This window comes from Squalius cephalus (assembly GCF_949319135.1).
Source record: "Squalius cephalus genome assembly, chromosome: 3".
NCBI classification, from domain to species: domain Eukaryota; kingdom Metazoa; phylum Chordata; class Actinopteri; order Cypriniformes; family Leuciscidae; genus Squalius; species Squalius cephalus.
This window is the reverse complement of record NC_137124.1, coordinates 681,610-706,609: the sequence shown is the minus strand read 5'-3', so window position 1 is coordinate 706,609 and position 25,000 is coordinate 681,610. Positions and strand designations below refer to the sequence as shown.

At 42.6% G+C, this 25,000-nt stretch overlaps 1 protein-coding gene across 19 annotated transcripts in view; it reads right to left on the bottom strand.

Annotated features, from left to right (window-relative positions):
* Positions 1-25,000, bottom strand: part of nrxn2b (neurexin 2b) — a 516,672-nt gene that overhangs the window by 121,163 nt on the left and 370,509 nt on the right. Inside the window, exon 1 of one of the 19 annotated variants that reach the window (XM_079865870.1) lies at positions 3,207-4,428. The exons of the other annotated variants lie outside the window; for them this stretch is intronic. Coding sequence (XP_079721996.1) covers positions 3,207-3,519 — 313 coding nt within the window. The 5' untranslated portion in view covers positions 3,520-4,428. Of the gene's footprint in view, positions 1-3,206; positions 4,429-25,000 lie in introns of those variants that run through there. 19 annotated transcript variants of the gene reach the window in all.

Genomic DNA, 25,000 nt, shown 5'->3' with positions numbered 1-25,000 from the left:
CTGGAGGCCAAACTTAAAACAAAGAAAGCACTGGAGCGACATTCTTGCTGCAACAGAAAACACTGCTGACAGTGCTGAGCCCCAACTAAAGAGAACCGCGCTAAATATCACCACAGTGGAGCCGACTGAAATGAGACAAATATTTAATGCGTGCACAATAAACGGAGATGTTCAAATAAATTTAAATAAACAACAATAAAAAAGTATCTCTTGTTAGGCAGCATTTTAGCAACTAAATTAATAACATTAATAAAATAGATTAAAGACCTAACTGTTATCTATCAAAATATGTGCCCTTGTGTTTTTATTTAGAGCAGGGAGAAAATAACGGAATAAATGAAATAAAAAATAAATGTTTTCTCATGCTGAGAGATAAGCTGTGCCTATTTGTGTAAGGAAATTTCACAAATATTGTGTTGTAAAAAATAAAAAGAATGAGACAAAGTTTGAGAACGGTTTGTTGTTTTTATTTGAGCTTTCATGCATATTACATATTGGAACGTTGTTGTTCACGGTCAGGGACTATTTTTTTCTAGCGGAAGGAATGCTCCGCTACGCGTCGAGCCTAACAACGCCCTTCAGCCGTTACTTATTCACGATACAGCACAGCCTCTCATACCTTATTGCTTACATAACAACCGGCTGGATGTACATTATCTGCTTATTACACAGATACTTGCCACATAAGTAAATAATTAGACACGAAATATTCATCTGAGTTGAAATATTTTATTAGCTCACCAAATGCAAAACTTCCACGAAGAAAAAAACATTCCTTGCGAGCGTTTAGCACTTCAGTAACCCGGATGAGCCTGTGTTTCTGTTTTCAGTGGTTATTATCTGGAAATAACATATCGCTGGATGGAGCAACTGACCAATCAGAATCAAGTATTCCACAGAGCCGTGTAATAAGAGCTGAGAACCAATCATCACCAACACAGGCAGGGTTCAGGACGACTGACGGCCTCTCTGTGCCAGGACCACGTTAACACCTGACTGAAACCCAACGGAATAAGTGAGGTGAGAAAGAGCGAGAGAGAAAATATAGAGACTCAACGAGTCAGACATCTCAGAGTGAAGCTCAATCAGACAAACGCTGATTACAGGAGTCTCTACTCGTACATGAACTGACAGGCTCTCTACTGATTCCACAGCTCACCGTGCAGCACAAAGGACGAGTATTCCTTACATAAATCTGGATTTATAGCCTTGCCCCAGAATCTGCTATCTCTGAGCTCACAGAAGTCCAGTTTTCACAATGTCACAGATATTCCAGCACACCTTCATTCACTGGTGAACGAGCCTGTGGCCTCCACCATCATTTACTGAGACAAAACTAAACTGTGATTCCAGTAGTTCAAACTCATTCCTCTAGTTCAAACTCATTCCTGTAGTTCCTACTTATTCCAGTAGTTCAAACTAATTCCTGTAGTTCAAACTCATTCCTACTCATTCCTGTAGTTCCTACTTATTCCAGTAGTTCAAACTCATTCCTGTAGTTCAAATTCATTAATGTAGTTCAAACTCATTCCTACTTATTCCAGTAGTTCAAATTCATTCCTGTAGTTCAAACTCATTCCTACTCATTCCTGTAATTCCTACTTATTCCAGTAGTTCAAATTCATTCCTGTAGTTCAAACTCATTCCTACTCATTCCAGTAGTTCAAACTCATTCCTACTCATTCCAGTAGTTCAAACTTATTCCTACTCATTCCTGTAGTTCAAACTCATTCCTACTCATTCATGTAGTTCAAACTTATTCCAGTAGTTCAAACTCCTTCCTGTAGTTCAAACTCATTCCTACTCATTCCTGTAATTCCTACTTATTCCAGTAGTTCAAACTCATTCCTGTAGTTCAAACTCATTCCTACTCATTCATGTAGTTCAAACGTATTCCTGTAGTTCAAACTCCTTCCTGTAGTTCAAACTCATTCCTACTCATTCCTGTAATTCCTACTTATTCCAGTAGTTCAAACTTATTCCAGTAGTTCAAACTCATTCCTACTCATTCCTGTAGTTCCTACTTATTCCAGTAGTTCAAACTCATTCCTGTAGTTCAAATTCATTAATGTAGTTCAAACTCATTCCTACTTATTCCAGTAGTTCAAATTCATTCCTGTAGTTCAAACTCATTCCTACTCATTCCTGTAATTCCTACTTATTCCAGTAGTTCAAATTCATTCCTGTAGTTCAAACTCATTCCTACTCATTCCAGTAGTTCAAACTCATTCCTACTCATTCCAGTAGTTCAAACTTATTCCTACTCATTCCTGTAGTTCAAACTCATTCCTACTCATTCATGTAGTTCAAACTTATTCCAGTAGTTCAAACTCCTTCCTGTAGTTCAAACTCATTCCTACTCATTCCTGTAATTCCTACTTATTCCAGTAGTTCAAACTCATTCCTGTAGTTCAAACTCATTCCTACTCATTCATGTAGTTCAAACGTATTCCTGTAGTTCAAACTCCTTCCTGTAGTTCAAACTCATTCCTACTCATTCCTGTAATTCCTACTTATTCCAGTAGTTCAAACTTATTCCAGTAGTTCAAACTCATTCCTACTCGTTCCTGTAGTTCAAACTCATTCCTACTCATTAATGTAGTTCAAATTCATTCCTACTCATTCCTGTAGTTCAATCTCATTCCTGTAGTTCAAACTCATTCCTACTCGTTCCTGTAGTTCCTACTTATTCCAGTAGTTCAAACTTATTCCAGTAGTTCAAACTCCTTCCTGTAATTCAAACTCATTCCTACTCATTCCTGTAGTTCAAACTCATTAATGTAGTTCAAATTCATTCCTACTCATTCCTGTAGTTCAAACTCATTCCTGTAGTTCAATCTCAGTCCTACTCATTCCTGTAGTTCAAACTCATTCCTACTCATTCCTGTAGTTCAAACAGAGCAACCTAACCTAACCCAAGGTAATGGGTTCAATTCCCAGGGAAACCAATACAAATTACATTTACCTTAAATGCAATAGAAGCTTCTTTGAATGAAAGTGTCTGTCTGCTAAATGCATAAAATTAAATATACTCAAGAATCACATATACTCGACCTGAGTTTGAGTCCCGGCTCCAGGGACCTTTCCCGATCCCAGAACCCTCTTTCTTCCACTCCCTTCTCTATACTATCCTATCTCGATAAAGGCAAAAATGGCAAAAATAATAAGTCTTTAAAATTAAACAGTGCCGCCACACTGGCACCTACCGTGGCTTCCCCGCGTCAGGAAGGGCATCCGGTTGATGGCGATGGGAACGGTGCCGTGTTTATTATGGAAATGGTGAACGTGATGCGTTGTGCTCAGACTGGACGATACTCTAGCCGAGACCGCCGGGCCCGGGAAGGCCAGTAATGCCAGGGACAGAACCAGTCTCCATAGACCCGACACACTGGTCCAGAAGACCCTGAGCGCAGGGGCTCGTGGGTAAAGCACTAATCCACTGCTCAGAAGCACAGCGGAAGAGAAAGGGGGCGGGGCTTCCATGCCACGCCTCCTCACGTGACACAAACAGGATGACATGTCAGGCCAAGCCGGTATCCATGGTTTCTAGATTCCCGTAGCTGGGAAAAATGCCTCAATCGTGAACTGCAAACAGAAAAAACCTTCGGGGATTAATTTCCACAAAGCAATCCAAAGATGAGGTTGACCAACCAAAAAAAGATGAGGAAAACTGTGCATGCGGAGCAGTAGTAATCACCCAAAACTAATGAACTAAACCAAACCTCTAGTTAGATCTACATCGGAATGCAAGACGAACGAAATGCCTCCACCAAACTACAATCCTGACGGGTTGATCCTCAAGTTTGCCGAGAGCTTGCAGAGGTTATCCATCTAAAGTCCAGAACGCTAGTGCCGAGACACACCATCCTGGAAAAACTCAAACGCAAGGATAAATCGGACAAAACAAAACAAAACAAAACAAGTGAAAGAAAAACAGGGAACGGGAGGAGAAACGAGATGCGATGGATGATCAAACCTCAGGAGACGAGCAGAGAGCTCAGAGACGTGAGCTGAAACCAGAGACCAGACAGAATAAATCAAGCTCTCGGGACGGGAAGAGCAAAACAACGATCCAGCGAATCCTACGATCCCGAGGTCTGATTAACTTTATCTCCCAGCAGGGGTAAATCCGTGATCTGCATTCATGCTCATTCCCGGGATTCTGCGGCGTTCCTTCGGAGAGAGAAGGTCTAACACTAATGAAACGGGAGCATCACAGTCTCCGTCCTCTCGCAGAACTCAGATCTATCCGTTAGCGACGGCAGTGACGCGCGAGTGTGTGTGTGTGTGTGTGTGTGTGAGAGAGAGAGAGAGAGAGAGATGTGGCAGTGCTGAAGCTGGCGAGACGCTCCGCTCGTGTGAAAGCACAGCCTGAGACTGAGAGAGAACGAGCGAGACACAGCTGCGGACACACACACACACACACACAGAAAGAGAGAGAGAGAGAGAGACGGAGGAGGTGGGAGGGAGCGAGCGAGGGAGGGAGGGAGGCGCTCAGGGAAACACACGCTGGTTACTGGTTTCTACACTCGATGGCTAATTTAGTCTCAGTATAAACCTCGTTTATGAGCATGTATTGGATGTTCACATGAAACGAGAGTCACACACTCTAACATCTCAGCTGTGTCTCTTGACAGACGACACACACACACACACACACACACACACACACACACACACACACACAGATTTTCTGAGGTTTTCTCATCTAGACGCTCACTGGACGTCAAAGGCCTCTTTGGGCCTGATTTAGATTCTCCAAAGGGATTTAAGAATTTGAAACCATAGTATTACACAACTAACAATGAAGAACTCGCAGTTTTAATGCACAAGACGAATGTACCACCATGACAGAGAGAAAGATTAGACGTTCTTGCTTAGATTAGAAGAAGGATGAAAACAGATTCATCCTTGAGTTTGAATCAGTGAATCGTTCAGAGCCATTAGTGACCAAGCGGACACAAATATGTTCTAAGATCATTTTGCAAACGTTCCCATAGACTTATGATATCAATATTTCTGAATGTTCTCTGAACGTTCAAAACATCAATTTTTTTTTTTTTAACATTTTAAAATTATTTTTTCATGGTTATACAAACATTATGGGAACATTCTACTCTATTTGATCATTCTTTGATCATATTTTTGGTAACACTTTACAATAAGGTTCATTAGTTAACATCAGTTATTGTATTTACTAACATGAACTAACAATGAACAATACATTTGTTACAGTTTTTATTCATCTTTGTTAATTTTAGTTAAAAATCCACCTGTTTATTGTTCATGTTAGTTCACAGTGCATTAACTAATGTTAACAAATACAATCTTTGATTTTAATAATGTATTAGTAAATGTTGAAATTAATATTAACTAAGATTAATAAATGCTGAAGAAGTTTTGTTCATTCTTAGTTCATGTTAACTAAGGTAGTAAACTAATGTTAACTAATGAACCTTATTGTAAAGTGTTACCAAAATGTTTAAATGTTCTCCGATCATTCCGAAACTAGTAACATTTAAAACTGATATACATATATACAGAATATAATGTTATATAAATAAAAATAAAATAAATTTAAAATAAAGTTAATTAGTTAGTTAGTCAGTTCGTTAGTTTGTTAGTTCGTTAGTTAGTTCGTTAGTTGGTTAATTGGTTAGTTCATCTTGACCTGCCAAAGCCAGGAGCTATTCTGGGATTTCTTGGGTGTACGGGAACAAACCATTTTATTTGAAAAAAGATAATTACACGGAGACAAACATCAGCTAAAAATAAAGAGACTGCTGATTATAAATGTGTAAATATGAAGCTGTAAAGAGGCGTCATCATGCGAGCGAGGAGGAGAAGATCAATCAGAAGAGGCTTCGTTAGACACTTCTGATGCAAATTAATCTGAATATGATTCCACACCACACTGATGACGAAGAGAGAGAGAGAGATTCACACTCGCTCCTGAGAGTCGCCTTTAATCTGGACCCGCCTCCGGTCACTCACCTGCGTCCCGGCGCAGCAAACAGAGCTAACGTGATTACACACACCCGATCTGAACGCCCGTCCCGTTCCATTACACACTCTGCCGAGACACACACTCTTATCGCATCTGACTGAGAGACTCTCATGACCACTGCAGCTCACCTCAGAAGAGTCTTCAACAAGACTCATAGCAGACATTCACACCTATGATGTTTCATTCATGGACAGTGTGAGCAGAAAAATAATGACAATAACAGAAATTATTTCTGCATTTTGCAACTGTTTAACACAAAAATATTTATTACATTTATTTTTATACCTTTTTACAAACGAGGAAGAGGACAACCCCGAAAGGAGGTCGTTTCCCCAATAAAATGGCACACACACACACACACACACACACACACACACACACACACACGCACACACACGCACGCACACGCACACACACACGCGCACACACAATCACGCACACACACACACACACAATCACACGCACACACACACACACACACACACACACACAATCACACGCACACACACACACACACACACACACACACACACACACACACACACAATCACAATCATGCGCGCACACACACACACACTAAACTCTTAAAATCATAAAACTCATGAATAACCTTCTCTCTCCGCAGCAAACACGATTCATTACCAGAGCATCTGGCAAAAAGCGATTATTTTCAAGAAATTAACCTTCTGATTCCCTTCATTTACTAATCACACACTTAAAACGCATCTCATTTATGAGGCCATTTGAAGAAACATAAACAATTGTGACTATTTTTCTCCTCATTAACTGTGTTTCTTAAAATAGACTCATTAAGATGTTAATTAAACAAGCTCCACATTTCATCTTGAAGTTTTCATAAGCACTTCTGCAGTTTCCACACTCAGAACACATGACGTCTGTTCTCTCATCAGTGCCATTAGTGAAGTCCACCACGAGTCATTAGTACTGCTGCTCACGACCGCTTGAACACATCTCTGAAACTAAGTATTAAACTTCAGTGTGTCCTGCAGTATGTCAGAGACAACACCCAAGCAACTGCATAGCAACACCCTAGAATCCACCCAGAACACAATAGCAACTGCATAGCAACACCTTAGCACCCACCCAGAACAACAGCAACACCCTAGAATCCATCCAAAATGCCCCAGGAACTGCACCCCCCAACCACCCAGAACACCCTTAGCAAGTGCTCCCCAACCAACCAGAAAACCCTAACAACTGCCCCCCAACCACCCAGAACACCCTAACAACTGCACCACAGCAACCACCCAGAACACCCTAGCAACTGCCCCCCAGCAACCACCCAGAACACCCTAGCAACTGCACCAGAGCAACCACCCAGAACACCCTAGCAACTGCCCCCCAGCAACCACCCAGAACACCCTAACAACTGCACCACAGCAACCACCCAGAACACCCTAGCAACTGCCCCCCAGCAACCACCCAGAACACCCTAGCAACTGCATAGCAACGCCCTAGCAACCAGCAAGAAGCCCCTGCTGTAGTGTCTGTGGGTTTTACTAACCCCAATCTCAGGGTGTCTTTATGAATTTAGAATCCATCCAGAACACCCTGGTAATTGCATAGAAACACCTTAGCACCCACCCAGAATACTCTGGCAACTGCATAGCAACACTCTAGAATTCACCCAGAATCCCCTAGCAACTGCACCCCAGCAACCACCCAGAATACCCTAGCAACTGCATACTAACATCCTAGCAACTACCCAGTACACCCTAGCAACTGCATAGCAACACCTTAGCACCCAACTAGAACACCCTAGCAACTGCACCCCAGCAACCACCCAGAACACCTTTCCAACTGCATAGTAACACCAAAGAAACAACCCAGAACACCCTAGTAACTACAAAACAACAATCTAGAATCCATCCAGAAGCCCCAGCAACTGTACCCCAGTAACCACCCAGAACACCCTAGCAACTGCATAGTAACATCCTAGCAACTACCCAGTACACCCTAGCAAATGCATAGCAACACCTTAGCACCCAACTAGAACACCCTAGCAACTGCACCCCAGCAACCACCCAGAACACCTTTCCAACTGCATAGTAACACCAAAGAAACCCAGAACACCCTAGTAACTACATAACAACAATCTAGAATCCATCCAGAACCCCCAGCAACTGTACCCCAGTAACCACCCAGAACACCCTAGCAACTGCATAGTAACATCCTAGCAATCGCCCAGTACACCCTAGCAACTGCATAGCAACACCTTAGTACCCAACTAGAACACCCTAGCAACTGCACCCCAGCAACCACCCAGAACACCTTTCCAACTGATAGCAACACCAAAGAAACAACCCAGAACACCCTAGCAACTGATAGCAACACCAAAGAAACAACCCAGAACACCCTAGTAACTACATAACAACAATCTAGAATCCATCCAGAACCCCCAGCAACTGTACCCCAGTAACCACCCAGAACACCCTAGCAACTGCATAGCAACACCCTAGAATCCACCCAGAACACCCTAGCAACTGCAGAGCAACACCTCTAGAATCCACCCAGAACACCATAGCAACTGCATAGCAACACCTTCGCACCCACCCAGAACAACAGAAACTGCATAGCAACACCCTAGAATCCATCCAAAATGCCCCAGGAACTGCACCCCAGCAACCACCCAGAACACCCTAGCAACAGCATAGCAACGCCCTAGCAACCAGCAAGAAGCCCCTGTTGTAGTGTCTGTGGGTTTTATGAATTTATAGTCCATCCAGAACACCCTAGTAATTGCATAGAAACACCTTAACACCCACCCAGAACACCCTAGCAACTGCATAGCAACACCCTATAATCCATCTAGAACACAATAGTAACTACATAGAAACACCTTAGCATTCACCCAGAACAACAGAAACTGCATAGCAACACCCCAGAATCCATCCAGAACACCCTAGCAACTGCACCCCAGCAACCACCCAGAACACCTTTCCAACTGCATAGCAACACCAAAGAAACAACCCAGAACACCCTAGCAACTGCATAGCAACACCCTAGCAACTGCATAGCAACACCCCAGCAACCACTAGAACACCCAAGCAATTGCATAGCAACACCAAAGAAACAATCCAAAACACCATAGAAACTGCATAGCAACACCAAAGAAACAACCCAGAACACCCTAGTAACTACATAGCAACACCCTAGAATCCATCCAGAACCCCCAGCAACTGTACCCCAGCAACCACCCAGAACACCCTAGCAACTGCATAGCAACATCCTAGCAACCACCCAGTACACCCTAGCAACCCCGATCTCAGGGTGTGTTTATGAAGTTTGTGAGTCTGAGACACTCTCTCGCCGCCCGTGAGTCTGAGACGCTCTCTCGCCCGTGAGTCTGAGACACTCTCTCGCCCGTGAGTCTGAGACACTCTCTCGCCGCACGTGAGTCTGAGACGCTCTCTCGCCCGTGAGTCTGAGACACTCTCTCGCCCGTGAGTCTGAGACACTCTCTCGCCCGTGAGTCTGAGACACTCTCTCGCCCGTGAGTCTGAGACACTCTCTCGCCCGTGAGTCTGAGACGCTCTCTGGCCCGTGAGTCTGAGACGCTCTCTCGCCCGTGAGTCTGAGACACTCTCTCGCCCGTGAGTCTGAGACACTCTCTCGCCCGTGAGTCTGAGACACTCTCTCGCCGCACGTGAGTCTGAGACGCTCTCTCGCCCGTGAGTCTGAGACGCTCTCTCGCCCGTGAGTCTGAGACACTCTCTCGCCCGTGAGTCTGAGACGCTCTCTCGCCCGTGAGTCTGAGACACTCTCTCGCCCGTGAGTCTGAGACGCTCTCTCGCCCGTGAGTCTGAGACGCTCTCTCGCCGCACGTGAGTCTGAGACACTCTCTCGCCCGTGAGTCTGAGACACTCTCTCGCCCGTGAGTCTGAGACACTCTCTCGCCCGTGAGTCTGAGACACTCTCTCGCCCGTGAGTCTGAGACGCTCTCTGGCCCGTGAGTCTGAGACACTCTCTCGCCGCCCGTGAGTCTGAGACACTCTCTCGCCCGTGAGTCTGAGACGCTCTCTCGCCGCACGTGAGTCTGAGACGCTCTCTCGCCGCACGTGAGTCTGAGACGCTCTCTCGCCGCACGTGAGTCTGAGACGCTCTCTCGCCGCACGTGAGTCTGAGACACTCTCTCGCCCGTGAGTCTGAGACACTCTCTCGCCCGTGAGTCTGAGACACTCTCTCGCCCGTGAGTCTGAGACACTCTCTCGCCCGTGAGTCTGAGACGCTCTCTGGCCCGTGAGTCTGAGACACTCTCTCGCCGCCCGTGAGTCTGAGACACTCTCTCGCCCGTGAGTCTGAGACGCTCTCTCGCCCGTGAGTCTGAGACACTCTCTTGCCCGTGAGTCTGAGACACTCTCTTGCCCGTGAGTCTGAGACACTCTCTTGCCCGTGAGTCTGAGACACTCTCTGGCCCGTGAGTCTGAGACACTCTCTCGCCCGTGAGTCTGAGACGCTCTCTCGCCCGTGAGTCTTGATGTTAAAGAACCGCAAGAAGCATTCACTCCCTCAGCCTCAAACACCGATCATGTGTTCACGCGCCACAGTGAAGCTCAGCATTCCAGCGTGTCTCCATTCCTCTCTGTCACTTCAGCTTCTGTTCCTCATCATTCACATCAGATTACCCACAATCCCCTTCTACTCTGCTAATGAGCATCTTTCCTCTAATGAGTTTACACTATGAAACACACAGTCAGAACTTCAATAGCAGGTGAGAGGGAATCAGTGTTCTGATTGGCTGAGGGGGCGGAGTCAAGGTGAGGCATACCAATCACTGCTCAGGAACATGATCCATAGTTCAGGACTGAGACTTACAGCGCTTTCACCATGACAAATCACTTCATCCTTTCATTGCAGCTTATTCTTCAGAATTAAATGAAAATTTTAATTTAATATTCAACAATATTACTGATCTGCCTGCATTGACAACATTGTATGAGAACTGAACTGGACGATGACATATATACATATATAAATGAACTAAATGAATAACTTTTTTACAACAGAAATGAATCATCACTGAACTTACTAAAGCTGGACTGTGACGGTATTTTCTTCTGGAAACAAACTTTATTTTCCTGTTATCTCTGTAAAGCTGCTTTGAAACAATCTGTATTGTAAAAAGCGCTATATAAATAAAGGTGACTCGACTTATATACAGTAATATACAGGAAAATATGAGACAATTTCAAATTCTAGCTCTAAAAAAAGACAATAGTGTCATTATTGATCTGAATTCTTAGATATTCCCAGATATTCTCAGATATTCTCAGATATTCCCAGATATTCTCAGATATTCACAGATATTTCCAGATATTCCCAGATATTCCCAGATATTCCCAGATATTCCAAGATATTCCCAGATATTCCCAGATATTCCAAGATATTCCCAGATAGTCCAAGATATTCCCAGATATTCCCAGATATTCCCAGATATTCCCAGATATTCCAAGATATTCCCAGATATTCCCAGATATTTCCAGATATTCCCAGATATTCCCAGATATACCAAGATATTCTCAGATATTCCTAGATATTCTCAAATATTCCTAGATATTCCCAGATATTCTCAGAGATTCCCAAATATTCTCATATATTCACAGTCCTTCACATCAGACACAAACACTGGTGAAAACCCAGACAGATTCTGATGAATCAATACAAGACGTTTTAGTAAAAACTGACCATTTCACATTTCACAGCATTGTCACAGTTTGCTTTATCCTGCTCTCCTCACTTATATAAATGAGCTATAGTGTCCTGACCACACGAGGGAAACAATATGTGGTGTCTGAATAATGTTTGGTTTGACTGTATGTACTGAAATTGGTTTATGTTCCAGTATATCAATGCATATGAATTACATGTCAACTGATATTGGATTTTGCTGACATGATAATAATGTGTTCAAAGAAGCGATTATTGTGCCATTGCTAGCGGAATATATATTGAATGTGTTAAATAATATTTCTAGCCTTACCGAGAGTTTACATTGAATTAAAGCCAGATAGGGTTTATTGTGTCATCAAAATACTAGAAACTCAAACTGAAGTCACGCACCGATGGATTTAAGCCAGACCAGACAAGCTCATCGAGTCTGTGTGCCGCTAATAAGCGTTCAGAGACGAGACGCGTGAGGTCGCGGTGACTTCAGCACGAATACAATAATCCCACACACACCGAAGAAGAGCTGGAGAGAGAGACACGCACATTGATTTTTCACTTCTGCCGGCCAGTGGAAATCATTATGACTGCTGAGAGAGAGAGAGAGAGAGAGAGAGAGAGAGAGAGAGAGAGAGAGAGAGAGAGAGAATGAGAGAGAGAGTGAGAGTGAGAGAGAGAGAGAGAGAGAGTGTGTGTGTGTGTGTGTGTGTGTGTGTGTGTGTGTGAGAGAGAGAGAGAGAGAGAGAGAGAGAGAGAGAGAGAGAGTGTGTGTGTGTGAGAGAGATAGAGAGAGAGAGAGATAGAGAGCGAGAGAGAGAGAGAGAGAGAGAGAGAGAGAGAGAGAGAGAGAGAGAGAGAGAGAGAGAGAGAGAGAGAAAAACATTCACTCACAGTACGGCGAGATCTGAAGAAGCTTCACACACTCATCACAGTGAATCTGCGCTGTATGCCAAAAAATAACAAATAACACGTAGATTTTCTGATGCAAATAGAGGAAAGTCCCTTTCTAGAGCCACGCAACAAACCCACTTTAACTCTATTTAAATTCTACGTCTGTTTGCTGCATGAACTCAAACGCTGAAGAGGCCAGTTCATATCTAACGCCTCAAACCAGCAGTCAGACCAATTACTCCAGCAGAAATCCCACATTCCATGTTATCCCGGAGATCATCATGCCAAATGTGTGCGGCTCTCACAGACACCAGAGAACACTTTCATTCAATGCTGAAGAAAATGCAAAAAAAAATGCTAAAAAGTCGATTTTTGCATTCACCGATTTTTATGCACATCTTGGAATATGCATATCATTTGTTTATCCGATTAGACATGCATATAAACGATGACGTTAGTAAGTGTTTATAAGTGTGATTTTCCTCAGCGTCAGCTGTGATTGGATAACTGGAGTAACCAGCGGACCAATGGCATCGCAGCGTCTCAAATGTTGGTTTGGTGTTTCTGAAAGTGTGTGATCAGAATGATGTGGTGTAACTCCTCCAGAAGCGTCTCACACACACGAGTGTGTTCCCGAACACCAGCATCCGAACGCCAGAGAACATGACAGCGTGTACTGTGTTTCATCTGACGCTCGACACACACTCGTTTATGACGGAGGGAAAACAGCCGACTGCAGGAAATGACTGTTTATTACTGATATTTAGTGATGGTTTTGTTCTCTTGAACACAAGGGATGGAAACGCTGCTTTATTCATGAATGTTTTATGCCATATTTCCAGTTAAATCACAACTTTGGATGGAAGCGCAGCTAATGCCACGCCAAATGCCTTGTGAAAAGACTGAGACAACCCAACAAGACTTCCAGGAGGGTGTGAATCTCAATCTGCAAATCTCCCCAAACAGTGAGTTTGCAGCATTATTGATCTTGTCCTTCATCCAGAGCGAGACTCGAGCGCTAGCGTGTCGTTACTGGCAGATGGCGTGTGTTACTCTCCAACTTTTGATTACAGTCGAGCGCTAACAACACCCTGAACAAATGTGTGTGTTTCCAATCGCTCCTCACAGACAGACAAGCATCTGCAGAAACACGATCACCCTCGTCCCGTCGGGCCACGCGCTTCATAAACAGATGCGGAGACATGTGATGAGTCACGACTCACGCCGGAGATCGGGACTTTAACCGTAAAAGACGGTAAAAAAATGCTACAGTAAAAACTGTTAATTGGTTAACAGAAGGTTTCCGTACTATATATATTGAATAACTGTGATAGATCTAACCGTACATTTAATGTGACTGTACAGTAAAATACCATTAAATATACAGTTTTTGAAAGTTATTGTATAATTTACAGTGATATTTCCACAATTCCCTGTGTGACACATCACATTTGATGTATTTTTGTTGAAATAGCGGTTTCTTCATAGTTTTTCTTTGTTTATATTACATTTAATGTTGTTAAATGAATGTTTATTGCATTTTTAAAATATCATTTGTGTGCTACCATGATGGTGTTTAGTGTTTGTGTGAATGACACAAGTATTATCTTTCTCAGCGTGTGGAAAATCTGCCAGCGATGAGCTTTGATTGATCATGTGACTCCCATCTCCGCTGTGATTGGTGGTTGTCAGTGTATTACAATGGTACAAAACAGATATTAGTACTTCAATAGATCGGCAAATTAACATTATATCAGATACATAATAACAGATCATGAAATATGAAACTTTAAATTTTACTGTAAATTTAAGTTAAGTCTATTAAACCTAAAATGTTGCTACCGTATTTTCTACAGTCAGTTTCTGGCAATGACAGCTGTCGTTTTTTTACCGTAAATTTGACGTTTTTTTTTACAGTGTACATCTCTCTGTTCTTGAGCAATACATGCAGGATCTGAGGTGAACATGTTGATCATCAATGAGGAAAATGTCGTGCACAGATAAATATCACAGTTTTGGTCATTAAAATTAGTCATAAATACAGTTAGTGTCAATATAATTACGGTACTCTATTATTCTGATACTCTGGTACTCTATTACTCTTACTGTATTACTCTAGTACTCTAGTACTCTATTACTCTAGTACTCTGGTACTCTATTATTCTGGTACTCTATTATTCTGATACTCTATTACTCTGATACTCTGGTACCCTAGTACCCTAGTACTCTAGTACTCTATTACTCTATTACTCTATTACTCTGATACTCTTACTGTATTACTCTAGTACTCTAGAACTCTAGAACTCTATTATTCTGGTACTCTGGTACTCTTACTGTATTACTCTAGTACTCTAGAACTCTATTATTCTGGTACTCTGGTACTTTGTTACTCTAGTACTCTAGTACTCTGTTACTCTATTGCTCTATTACTATATTACTCTATTACTCTATTATTCTGGTACTCTAGTACTCTATTACTCTATTACTCTATTACTCTATTATTCTATTATTCTGGTACTCTGGTACTCTGGTATTATATTACTCTATTACTCTATTATTCTGGTACTCTAGTACTCTAGTACTCTAGTACTCTATTACTCTATTACTCTATTACTCTGGTACTCTGGTACTCTGGTACTCTGGTACTCTAGTACTCTATTACTCTATTACTCTATTACTCTATTACTCTATTATTCTGGTACTCTGGTACTCTTACTGTATTACTGTGGTACTCTGGTAATCTGGTACTCTATTATTCTATTACTCTGATACTCTGGTACTCTATTATTCTGGTACTCTAGTACTCTATACTCTATACTCTATTATTCTGGTACTCTGGTACTCTTACTGTATTACTCTAGTACTCTAGAACTCTATTATTCTGGTACTCTTACTGTGTTACTGTGTTACTGTGTTACTCTGGTACTCTGGTACTCTTACTGTATTACTCTAGTACTCTAGTACTCTATAACTCTATTACTCTATTACTCTATTACTCATGTGGCGGAAGACAAAACTTGTAGTCCATTATAACATCTACAAAGACAGCCTTCATGTTTTCAATATGGAACTAGGCAAAGCTAGACAGTCTTTCTTTTCAAATATTATAAACAGCAATTTAAACAACACATGCACTCTTTTTGCTACTGTAGAGAGACTGACAAACCCCCCAAGCCAGAAGTGCAGTGAGTTTGCTTCTTTCTTCTCTGAGAAAATCAATAATATCAGAAAGGTGATCAGCACATCCTTGAGTTGCACTGAGGTCAGACAGATCAGACCACCTGAGAAAGTAGTTACTATGTCTGATTTCAAAGAAATTGATGGCAAAATTTTGGAAGAAACCGTACAGCACCTTAAAACATCAACCTGCGCTCTTGACACACTTCCCACATCTTTTTTCAAAAGTGTGTTAAACAGTTTAGAAGCAGATCTCCTAGAAGTGGTAAATGCCTCACTTCTCTCTGGGAGTTTTCCAAACTCCCTGAAAACTGCAGTTGTCAAGCCCCTCCTGAAAAAGAGCAATCTGGATAAGACCATATTAAGCAACTATAGACCGATCTCAAATCTTCCTCATAGGCAAGATCATTGAAAAAGTTGTCTTCAATCAGCTGAACAAATTCTTATGCACGAATGGATACTTTGACAATTTTCAATCTGGTTTCCGACCGCTCCACAGCACAGAGACAGCGCTCATAAAGATAATAAACGATATTCGCTTAAATACTGATTCAGGCAAATTATCAGAGCTGGTACTACTCGACCTCAGTGCTGCATTTGACACTGTCGATCATAACATACTTCTTGACAGGCTGGAAAACTGGGTGGGGCTTTCTGGGATAGTCCTAAAATGGTTCAGGTCATACTTAGATGGGAGAGGTTATTATGTGAGTATAGGAGACCATAAGTCTGAGTGGACATCCATGACATGTGGAGTCCCTCAAGGCTCAATTCTTGCGCCACTCCTGTTCAACCTGTATATGCTCCCAATGAGCCAAATAATGAGAAAGAACCAAATCTCTTACCACAGCTATGCAGACGACACACAGCTCTACTTAGCCCTATCGCCTAACGATTACAGCCCCATTGACTCCCTGTACCAATGCATTGATGAAGTCAACAGTTGGATGTGTCAAAACTTTCTTCAGTTAAACAAAGACAAAACTGAAGTCATTGCGTTTGGAAACAAAGATGAAGTTCTCAAGGTGAACGCATACCTTCACTCTAGGGGTCAAACAACTAAACATCAAGTCAGGAACCTTGGTGTGACACTAGAGTCAGACCTTAGTTTCAGTAGTCATGTCAAAGCAATAACTAAATCAGCATACTATCATCTGAAAAATATTGCAAGAATTAGATGCTTTGTTTCTAGACAAGACTTAGAGAAACTTGTTCATGCTTTCATCACCAGCAGGGTGGATTATTGTAATGGACTCCTCACTGGCCTTCCCAAAAACACCATAAGACAGTTGCAGCTCATACAGAACGCTGCCGCCAGGATTCTGAGCAGAACCAGAAAATATGAACACATCACACCAGTCCTCAGGTCTTTACACTGGATCCCAGTTAGATTTAGGATTGATTTTAAAGCATTATTACTGGTATATAAATCATTCAATGGCCTAGGACCTCAATACATTGTAAATATGCTCACTGAATATAAACCCAACAGATCACTCAGATCACTAGGATCATATCAGCTAGAAACACCAAGGGTTCACTCTAAGCATGGCGAGTCTGCTTTTAGCTATTATGCTGGAACCAGCTTCCAGAGGAGATCAGACGTGCTCCTACAGTAGTCACATTCAAATCCAGACTCAAAACACTTCTGTTTAGCTATGCATTTAATGAATGAGCACTGTGCCACTGTTCGTCCGACTGTTTGTACTGTACTGTATTTTTTTTTTTTTTTACTGTTTTAAATTTATTATTATTTTAATTTCTTCTATGTAAAGCACTTTGAATTGCCTATATGTATGAAATGTGCTATATAAATAAACTTGCCTTGCCTTGCCTATTACTCTATTACTCTATTACTGTAGTGCTCTATTTTTCTAGTACTCTATTATTCTGGTACTCTGATACTCTTACTGTATTACTCTAGTACTCTAGTACTGTATTACTAGACACATCACTCACTCACTCACTCACTCACTCACTCACTCACTCACTCACTCACACACACACTAATTATCTTTCTAAGCACAGGCACACTGCATAGGTTTGCTACTGACAAACACAAAGTTAAAACCCCTGAGTAACACTATCAGTGATCAAGAGTAAAGTTCTCGGAGGGCATCTGACACACTGACACACACACACACACACACACACACACACACACACACACACACACACACACACACACACACACACACACGCACACTCACACACACACACACACACACACACACACACACACGCACACACACGCACACACACACACACACACACACACACTCACACACACACACACACACACACACACACACACACACACACACACACACACACACACACTGAATAACACTATCAGTTCTCTGAGGTTCGTCTGCTCTTCAGATCTCTGACGTATGAGGCGTTATTGACTGTTACTGTAGACAATTAAAGCCGCGCTCTCATGAACTCGTTCACGGCCGCTGGAACTAATTATGACTGTGATATCCAAACGGCTGAAGGCAAATGACAGATTAGCGCGGACTCCATGCAAGATCTTAAGGTCTCTGAGCAGATTAAGACTGGATTCAACGGCGTCCATTAGCCGAGACAAACTCCACGCGAGATGGAAACCAGCCTCGGATCAATGAGTAGATGACAGCTACAGATGGGTTCCAGTGTGTGTATGTGTGTGCGTGTGTGTGTGTGTGTAGATGACAGCTACGGATGGGTTTCAGTGTGTGTGTGTGTGTGTGTGTGTGTGTGTGTGTCTAGATGACAGCTACGGATGGGTTTCAGCAGCCTGATGCTGTTACAGTGCCAAGAGTAAGTGTGTGTGTGTGTGTGTGTGTGTGTGTGTGTGTGTGTGTGTGTGTGTGTGTGTAAAAATCCATAGTGCACAGCCCCTCCACAGCCTGAAATCCATTTGGGAGATTGGCATCGATCACTGTTCCTGCTCAGGCTTCCTGAGAGGAAACTCCTGACCCTTAATGGAGCAGAAGATCCATTGAAAGTTACAGACTCGAGTCAAGCTTCTGGGTTCAAGCTAATGTGTTTCTAAAGCTCTGAGCGCTCACACACACGTTATTTAAAAGCTGCGGTGGGGAAAACAACGCTCTGATCCCTACGGACTGAAGGAGGCAGAGTTCAGTCATGAAACTGAGGGAATGTGGTTATGACAAAAGATTTCACATTATTCAAAGGTGTTTTATGTTGGCTGGACAAGAAAAACGCCACAACACATCAATCCTGCTGGAGAAAACAGTGGCCGGGTTTAAATAGCCCAATTCGTGGAGAACTCAGCCTGGTTAATGGGAGATTGTAGCTGGTTAGAACATGGGTCAACACTAGCCAAGAGAATTGACCAGGCAGTTCATCTAGACCAGCTAAAGATCCTTTTCTTTAACATGAATGTATTTGGCAGAAGTTTTTATCCAAAGCAACTTACATTGCTTTCAAGCTCCATGTTTGATCAGTTCTTGCCTTTCATGGGAATCGAATAAATGACCTTGGTGTTGCTACTGCCACTCTATTGTTTAAGCTCTGAAAGTTAAGACCAGTTCAGGCCAGCTAATGCCTGTAGAGGATCCATTACAGCCAGGCTAACTGCAGCTAGCATCAGGAGCCGGTCTCATCTGGTCTTCCAGCGGGGGAAACGAGAGCCTGATTGAAGAGCTGTAAGCAGGACCAGAAGCGAGAGGGATTTCTCTGGGATGTGCTTCTTCCCTGTTAGCAGAAGAGCAATAAAGCATGGCTCATCAGGCACGGCTGTAATTACTGGAGAGATAGTGAAGGGCAGACGAGCCATCGGTTGCCAGATCTGCCCTCGCGGCCTCTGAGCGACTCATACAGTGATTACACGCAGTAAAAGTGTTGCTAACGCTCGCTAACACACACAGCTAACACTCGCTAACACACGCAGCCACAGAAACACCACAGTCTCCAACTCAATCTGAAAAATGAACAGATTCCATGTTTGTGTTTTGGTTTCGAAAAGAAAAAACCCTGTTCTGATTATAAACACATGATCATTAAGCTCTTAACTCCAGATGTTGACGATTTTTATGTTACTTCATGTCAGAAGGATCATATGTATTACAGTTTTTGCCCTTGCTTGAACACTATAGACCCATGCTTAAACTAAAGTAACACAACTTGAAGCTTTTGTTACCATACCTCAAACACATGTACCCATACCTTAAACAAAAGCGCTGCTTTGCACTCTAGTTGCAATTCTGCAACACACTTACTCCTTTATGCAACACACTTGGTCCTGCATACTACACTCTATTTCATACATAAGACACTTCGTTCAATAATGAAATCTCAGGGTGCCATTTGGAAAACACATGTATCCAAAATACAAAACACATCGGGTAATTGCAACCACTCAAATACACACCAGAAGACACTTACTTGCAAAACTGAACACCAATCAGCCAGCTACAAAAAGCCCTCATTAGCCATTTCAAGAACTTTGCAAGCATGGATGGAGGTAGAGGAAGAGGAAGAGGAAGAGGAAGAGGAAGAGGAAGAAGAGGAGGAGGAGGAGGAGGAGGAGGAGGTGGTCAAGGTCGAAGAGGCCATGCACGGACCCCTATTTCTGATGATAAAAGAGCAACTTTGGTGGACCAAGTCATCAACCATGGCCTGACTATGAGGGAAGCTGGGCAGAGAGTCCACCCACATCTACGCCGCTTTACAGTGGCATCTGTAATAAGAACATTCTGACTAGAAAACAGCTTTGTCTTCACCTCTCTACCTTCTACTCTACTCAGATGGTATTTACAGCACTGTACTACAGTATATCACATTACCACATCACGTGTACAGGGTATTGCAGGGTGCTAATGCTCCTTTTGCAGCCAAAGTGGTAGCTTTTGTGAAACATACCATGATTACTTGTATTGAGATGTTTCAGTACAGTGGATGATACAGTATATACAGTAAAGTACTGTAAGAAAAAGAAGCAAACCAATGACAATTTGTGGTTGTATTTCTCTAGAATGACTAGAAGACCTTCTGGGGGAGGACACCAACGCCTGTTCACACAACAGCAGGAACCGTTGTGGACCTAGTGAGGGCAGACAATGCCATCCGTCTCCACCAGCTACGACAGAAAATACTTGCAGACAGGCAAGTGTTCAACAACATAAACCATGTGAGCATCACCACCATCAGACGCATCTTGGGAAAACACAACATCACCATGAAGCAGCTCTACAGGGTCCCAGGGTCAAAGGACAGTGTCAACAGTGTCAGGGTCAAAGCACTTCGAGCTGAATATGTACGGGTAAGTGTAACTGTCCTTTACATTTACAATACAGTATTGGTGAAATCCAGTAGCAGCTGAATATGTACCATATCAGTACCACATGGATCCATTCGGAGAGCTACACAGGTACCTGTGTGATGGGGTGAGGGTTCTGTATGTGTAGCACTGTAGTACAGTAATATGTTTGTTTTTGTTACAGAGAATCTTGGCCATGGATGGAGCTGCACAGCCTCATGAATTCATTTTCATTGATGAAGCTGGATTCGACCTGAGCAAAACAAGATGACGGGGTTGTAATGTAATTGGCCATCGGGCAATTGTGCACGTCCCGGGGCAGCGCGGGGGAAATATCACATTGTGTGCCGCCATAAGCCTTCGAGGGCTTCTGCATCATCATGCAAAACTAGGTCCATACAACATATACTCACATTTCTAGATGCTTTCCATAATATAGTTGCACAGAACAGACCAGATCAGCCCAGGTTTGTGGTGGTATGGGATAATGTCAGTTTCCATCGGGCTGCTCTGGTCCAGGCCTGGTTCACCAACCACAATCAATTTGAAGTGGTATACTTGCCCCCTTACTCACCATTTTTAAACCCTGTAGAGGAATTCTCTTCGGCTTAGAGATGGCGTGTGTATGACCACCAACCACATGCCCGCATGCCTCTTCTGCAGGCGATGGAACAGGCCTGCGGCGACACTCAGGTGACAGCAATCCATGGATGGTTTCGACATGCAAGGGGATATTTTCCCCGGTGCCTAGCGGGAGAAGGCATTGCTTGCGATGTCGATGAGGTCCTGTGGCCAGACCCCAACAGACGGCGGGATCCATGAGCCCACGGATGCACAATTGCCATGATTTTCTGTTTACACAGTATAGTGTTTTTTCTATTATTTTTTTTTTTTTTTTTTTTTTTGTTGCTTTATCTGAATTCATGTTACTGCAATGTACAATTTTGAGTAGGCCTATTTGCTTTTTTGGTTGTTTGAAAATGTGCCTCCTGAAAATATGCCTTCTGAATAAACAGTGAAAATCAAAGACTGCAGTGTTTTATATAAAGTAGACTAGTGTGTTCCCCCTGATCTGAAAGTGTATGCATATGATGCAAGTATGTGTCATTTTGTCATCAGAGTTACATTTTGACAAAGGAATGTTAGATTTTGATAGTAGAGTTTCAATTTGACACAGATGTGAATGGTATATTTCCCAGTGTTGTGTCATGTTTACTTGTGTGTAGAGTTTTGGCACAATGAGCGAAGTTTTGCAAAATGTGTTCAAGCAACGGGCAAAAACTGTAAACACACACATGACCGTCACTGCAGCGTCATACAAAGATAATGAGCCAATGAGATCTCTCTCTCTGTGGAGATAACGAGCCAATGAGATCTCGCTCTCTGTGGAGATAACGAGCCAATGAGATCTCTCTCTCTGTGGAGATAACAAGCCAATGAGATCTCTCTCTCTGTGGAGATAACGAGCCAATGAGATCTCGCTCTCTGTGGAGATAATGAGCCAATGAGATCTCTCTCTCTGTGGAGATAACGAGCCAATGAGATCTCGCTCTCTGTGGAGATAACGAGCCAATGAGATCTCGCTCTCTGTGGAGAAAACGAGCCAATGAGATCTCGCTCTCTGTGGAGATAACGAGCCAATGACATCTCTCTCTCTGTGGAGATAACGAGCCAATGAGATCTCTCTCTCTGTGGAGATAACGAGCCAATGAGATCTCTCTCTCTCTGTGGAGATAACGAGCCAATGAGATCTCTCTCTCTGTGGAGAAAACGAGCCAATGAGATCTCGCTCTCTGTGGAGATAACGAGCCAATGACATCTCTCTCTCTGTGGAGATAACGAGCCAATGAGATCTCTCTCTCTGTGGAGATAACGAGCCAATGAGATCTCTCTCTCTCTGTGGAGATAACGAGCCAATGAGATCTCTCTCTCTGTGGAGATAACGAGCCAATGAGATCTCGCTCTCTGTGGAGATAACGAGCCAATGACATCTCTCTCTCTGTGGAGATAACGAGCCAATGAGATCTCGCTCTCTGTGGAGATAACGAGCCAATGAGATCTCGCTCTCTGTGGAGATAACGAGCCAATGAGATCTCGCTCTCTCTCTTGAGAGTTCAGCTAAAGGTCGATCTGTGGCTTTGAACAGCTTCATGCCTCATGAATTAAACTCCTTCATTGAGGACTTCTCATCCTCATCGGATATTCAGAGCACCAACTCTCTGCGCTCATCATTAATGTGGAGTCAAAGAGAAGGAGAAAAGCTCTAGAAGGAGAAACTTTCCCTGGTGACGAGGGACCTTCATCCTGATGCTCTGCGGTGAAATACTCTAAAGCTGCGCTACGGACGTTTCTCTCAGCAGTTTCTGTGTGTTGCTTTGCAGTCTGAACATCCTTAGAAGTTCTGCCGGCAGCAAAACTCTGTCGCATCCAGTCATAGAAGAAATCTGTTGCTTTAGTGCTCCATATTTACCACATAACTGTTTAAGAGTAGACAGAGTACAGGTGTCAGTGATAAACCTACTCTACAAGATCTGCCCTGTCTCTGGTGCTCTTTTTTTTTTTTCAGTGAAAATGATATTTTAGTTTGATAATGTTTTTTATTTAATATTTTGTATTTTTAGGGGATTTTTTTTATACTAAATTACATTTACACTGTATTTATAATCCATTTATTCACTTTTTGAGCATAGACCTGAAAATAAATGTCCAACTTAAACTGTTGTAAATCTTGAATGTTTTAGAGCGACAGACTGAAGTTTGATCTCTTAAAGACGACACTCGGCAGATTATTGCTGAAGTGAACAAAAGTTTTAAAAAGTGAACTTAAAAAAGTTACAGAATTTTACTTTTATTGTTATGAAAAATGCACAAAAATACTATTTTAAATTTTTATATGAAATATAAATTTTCAAAATCACGTTTTACTCTAAAACTGCAAGAAAATCAAAGCCATAAATCTAAACAAGTTGTGTTCCAAATTTGAGGTTGATATCTCATGATATCTGAGCGTTCAGTGAGATGATGTTCGGCTGCAGTACCAAACGCGTCCACTAGAGGAAACTCGTCTCATTCATTTCCTATTTATTTCAGGACCATTTAACCTTTTCGAATCATGTCCATGATTTATTGATTTTTTGTTTACACAGCAAGTGCCAAAACCTTTGCCAAGTTTCGTACTATTCCAGTAAAGTAAAAAATTCAAAAAATTCAGTCAAAAATGAGCCAGCTAATAACCCTCTGATGATCCGACTGTCCGTGGGAGGGACGCAAACATGCATGAGCACAACCTGTAGTATGAGTGGAGCTGACAAAAGTCTTTTGCTGACAAATAAATGTGAATCAGCGAAGTTACACTATGATAAAAACTATTATAGAATTTCAATGATACTAAAATAACACTGGAAACAGCATCAAAATCAAACGAAAAAACAAACAAAAACACGCCAGATCAAGAAACAACGATAATCATGTGAAGGGGGCGTGGCCACCAGAACCAGATTGACACACATTCGGACCAATAGCACGCCAGCACAGCTGTGACTGACAGGTGCAACCGTTCATGGAGACTGTGGGCCCTATTTTGAAGATCTGAAACGCAAGTATCAAACGCGAAACGCAAGAAACTTTGTGGGCGGGTCTCGGGCGCTATTGCTATTATACCGGCGGGATAAATGACTCTCCGACGCAAATCTAAAATGTGTTGGTCTGAAGTAGCTTCATTACTCATAGGTGTGGTTTGGGCGTAACGTGAAATAAACCAATCAGAGCGTCATCTCACATTCCCTTTAAGAGCAGGCGCGCTTGTTCCATGGCGGATTGCTATTATAACGGCGGATTTGCCAGGAGCGGTTCACAGCCGAGGAGACCGGCGTTCTCGTCAGGGCCGTAAAACACAGAGAAGTGACATTGGGGATGGAGAAACACACACAGATTAGCTTCGGTTAAACAGGCGGATGATAATTTGGGTAAATGTG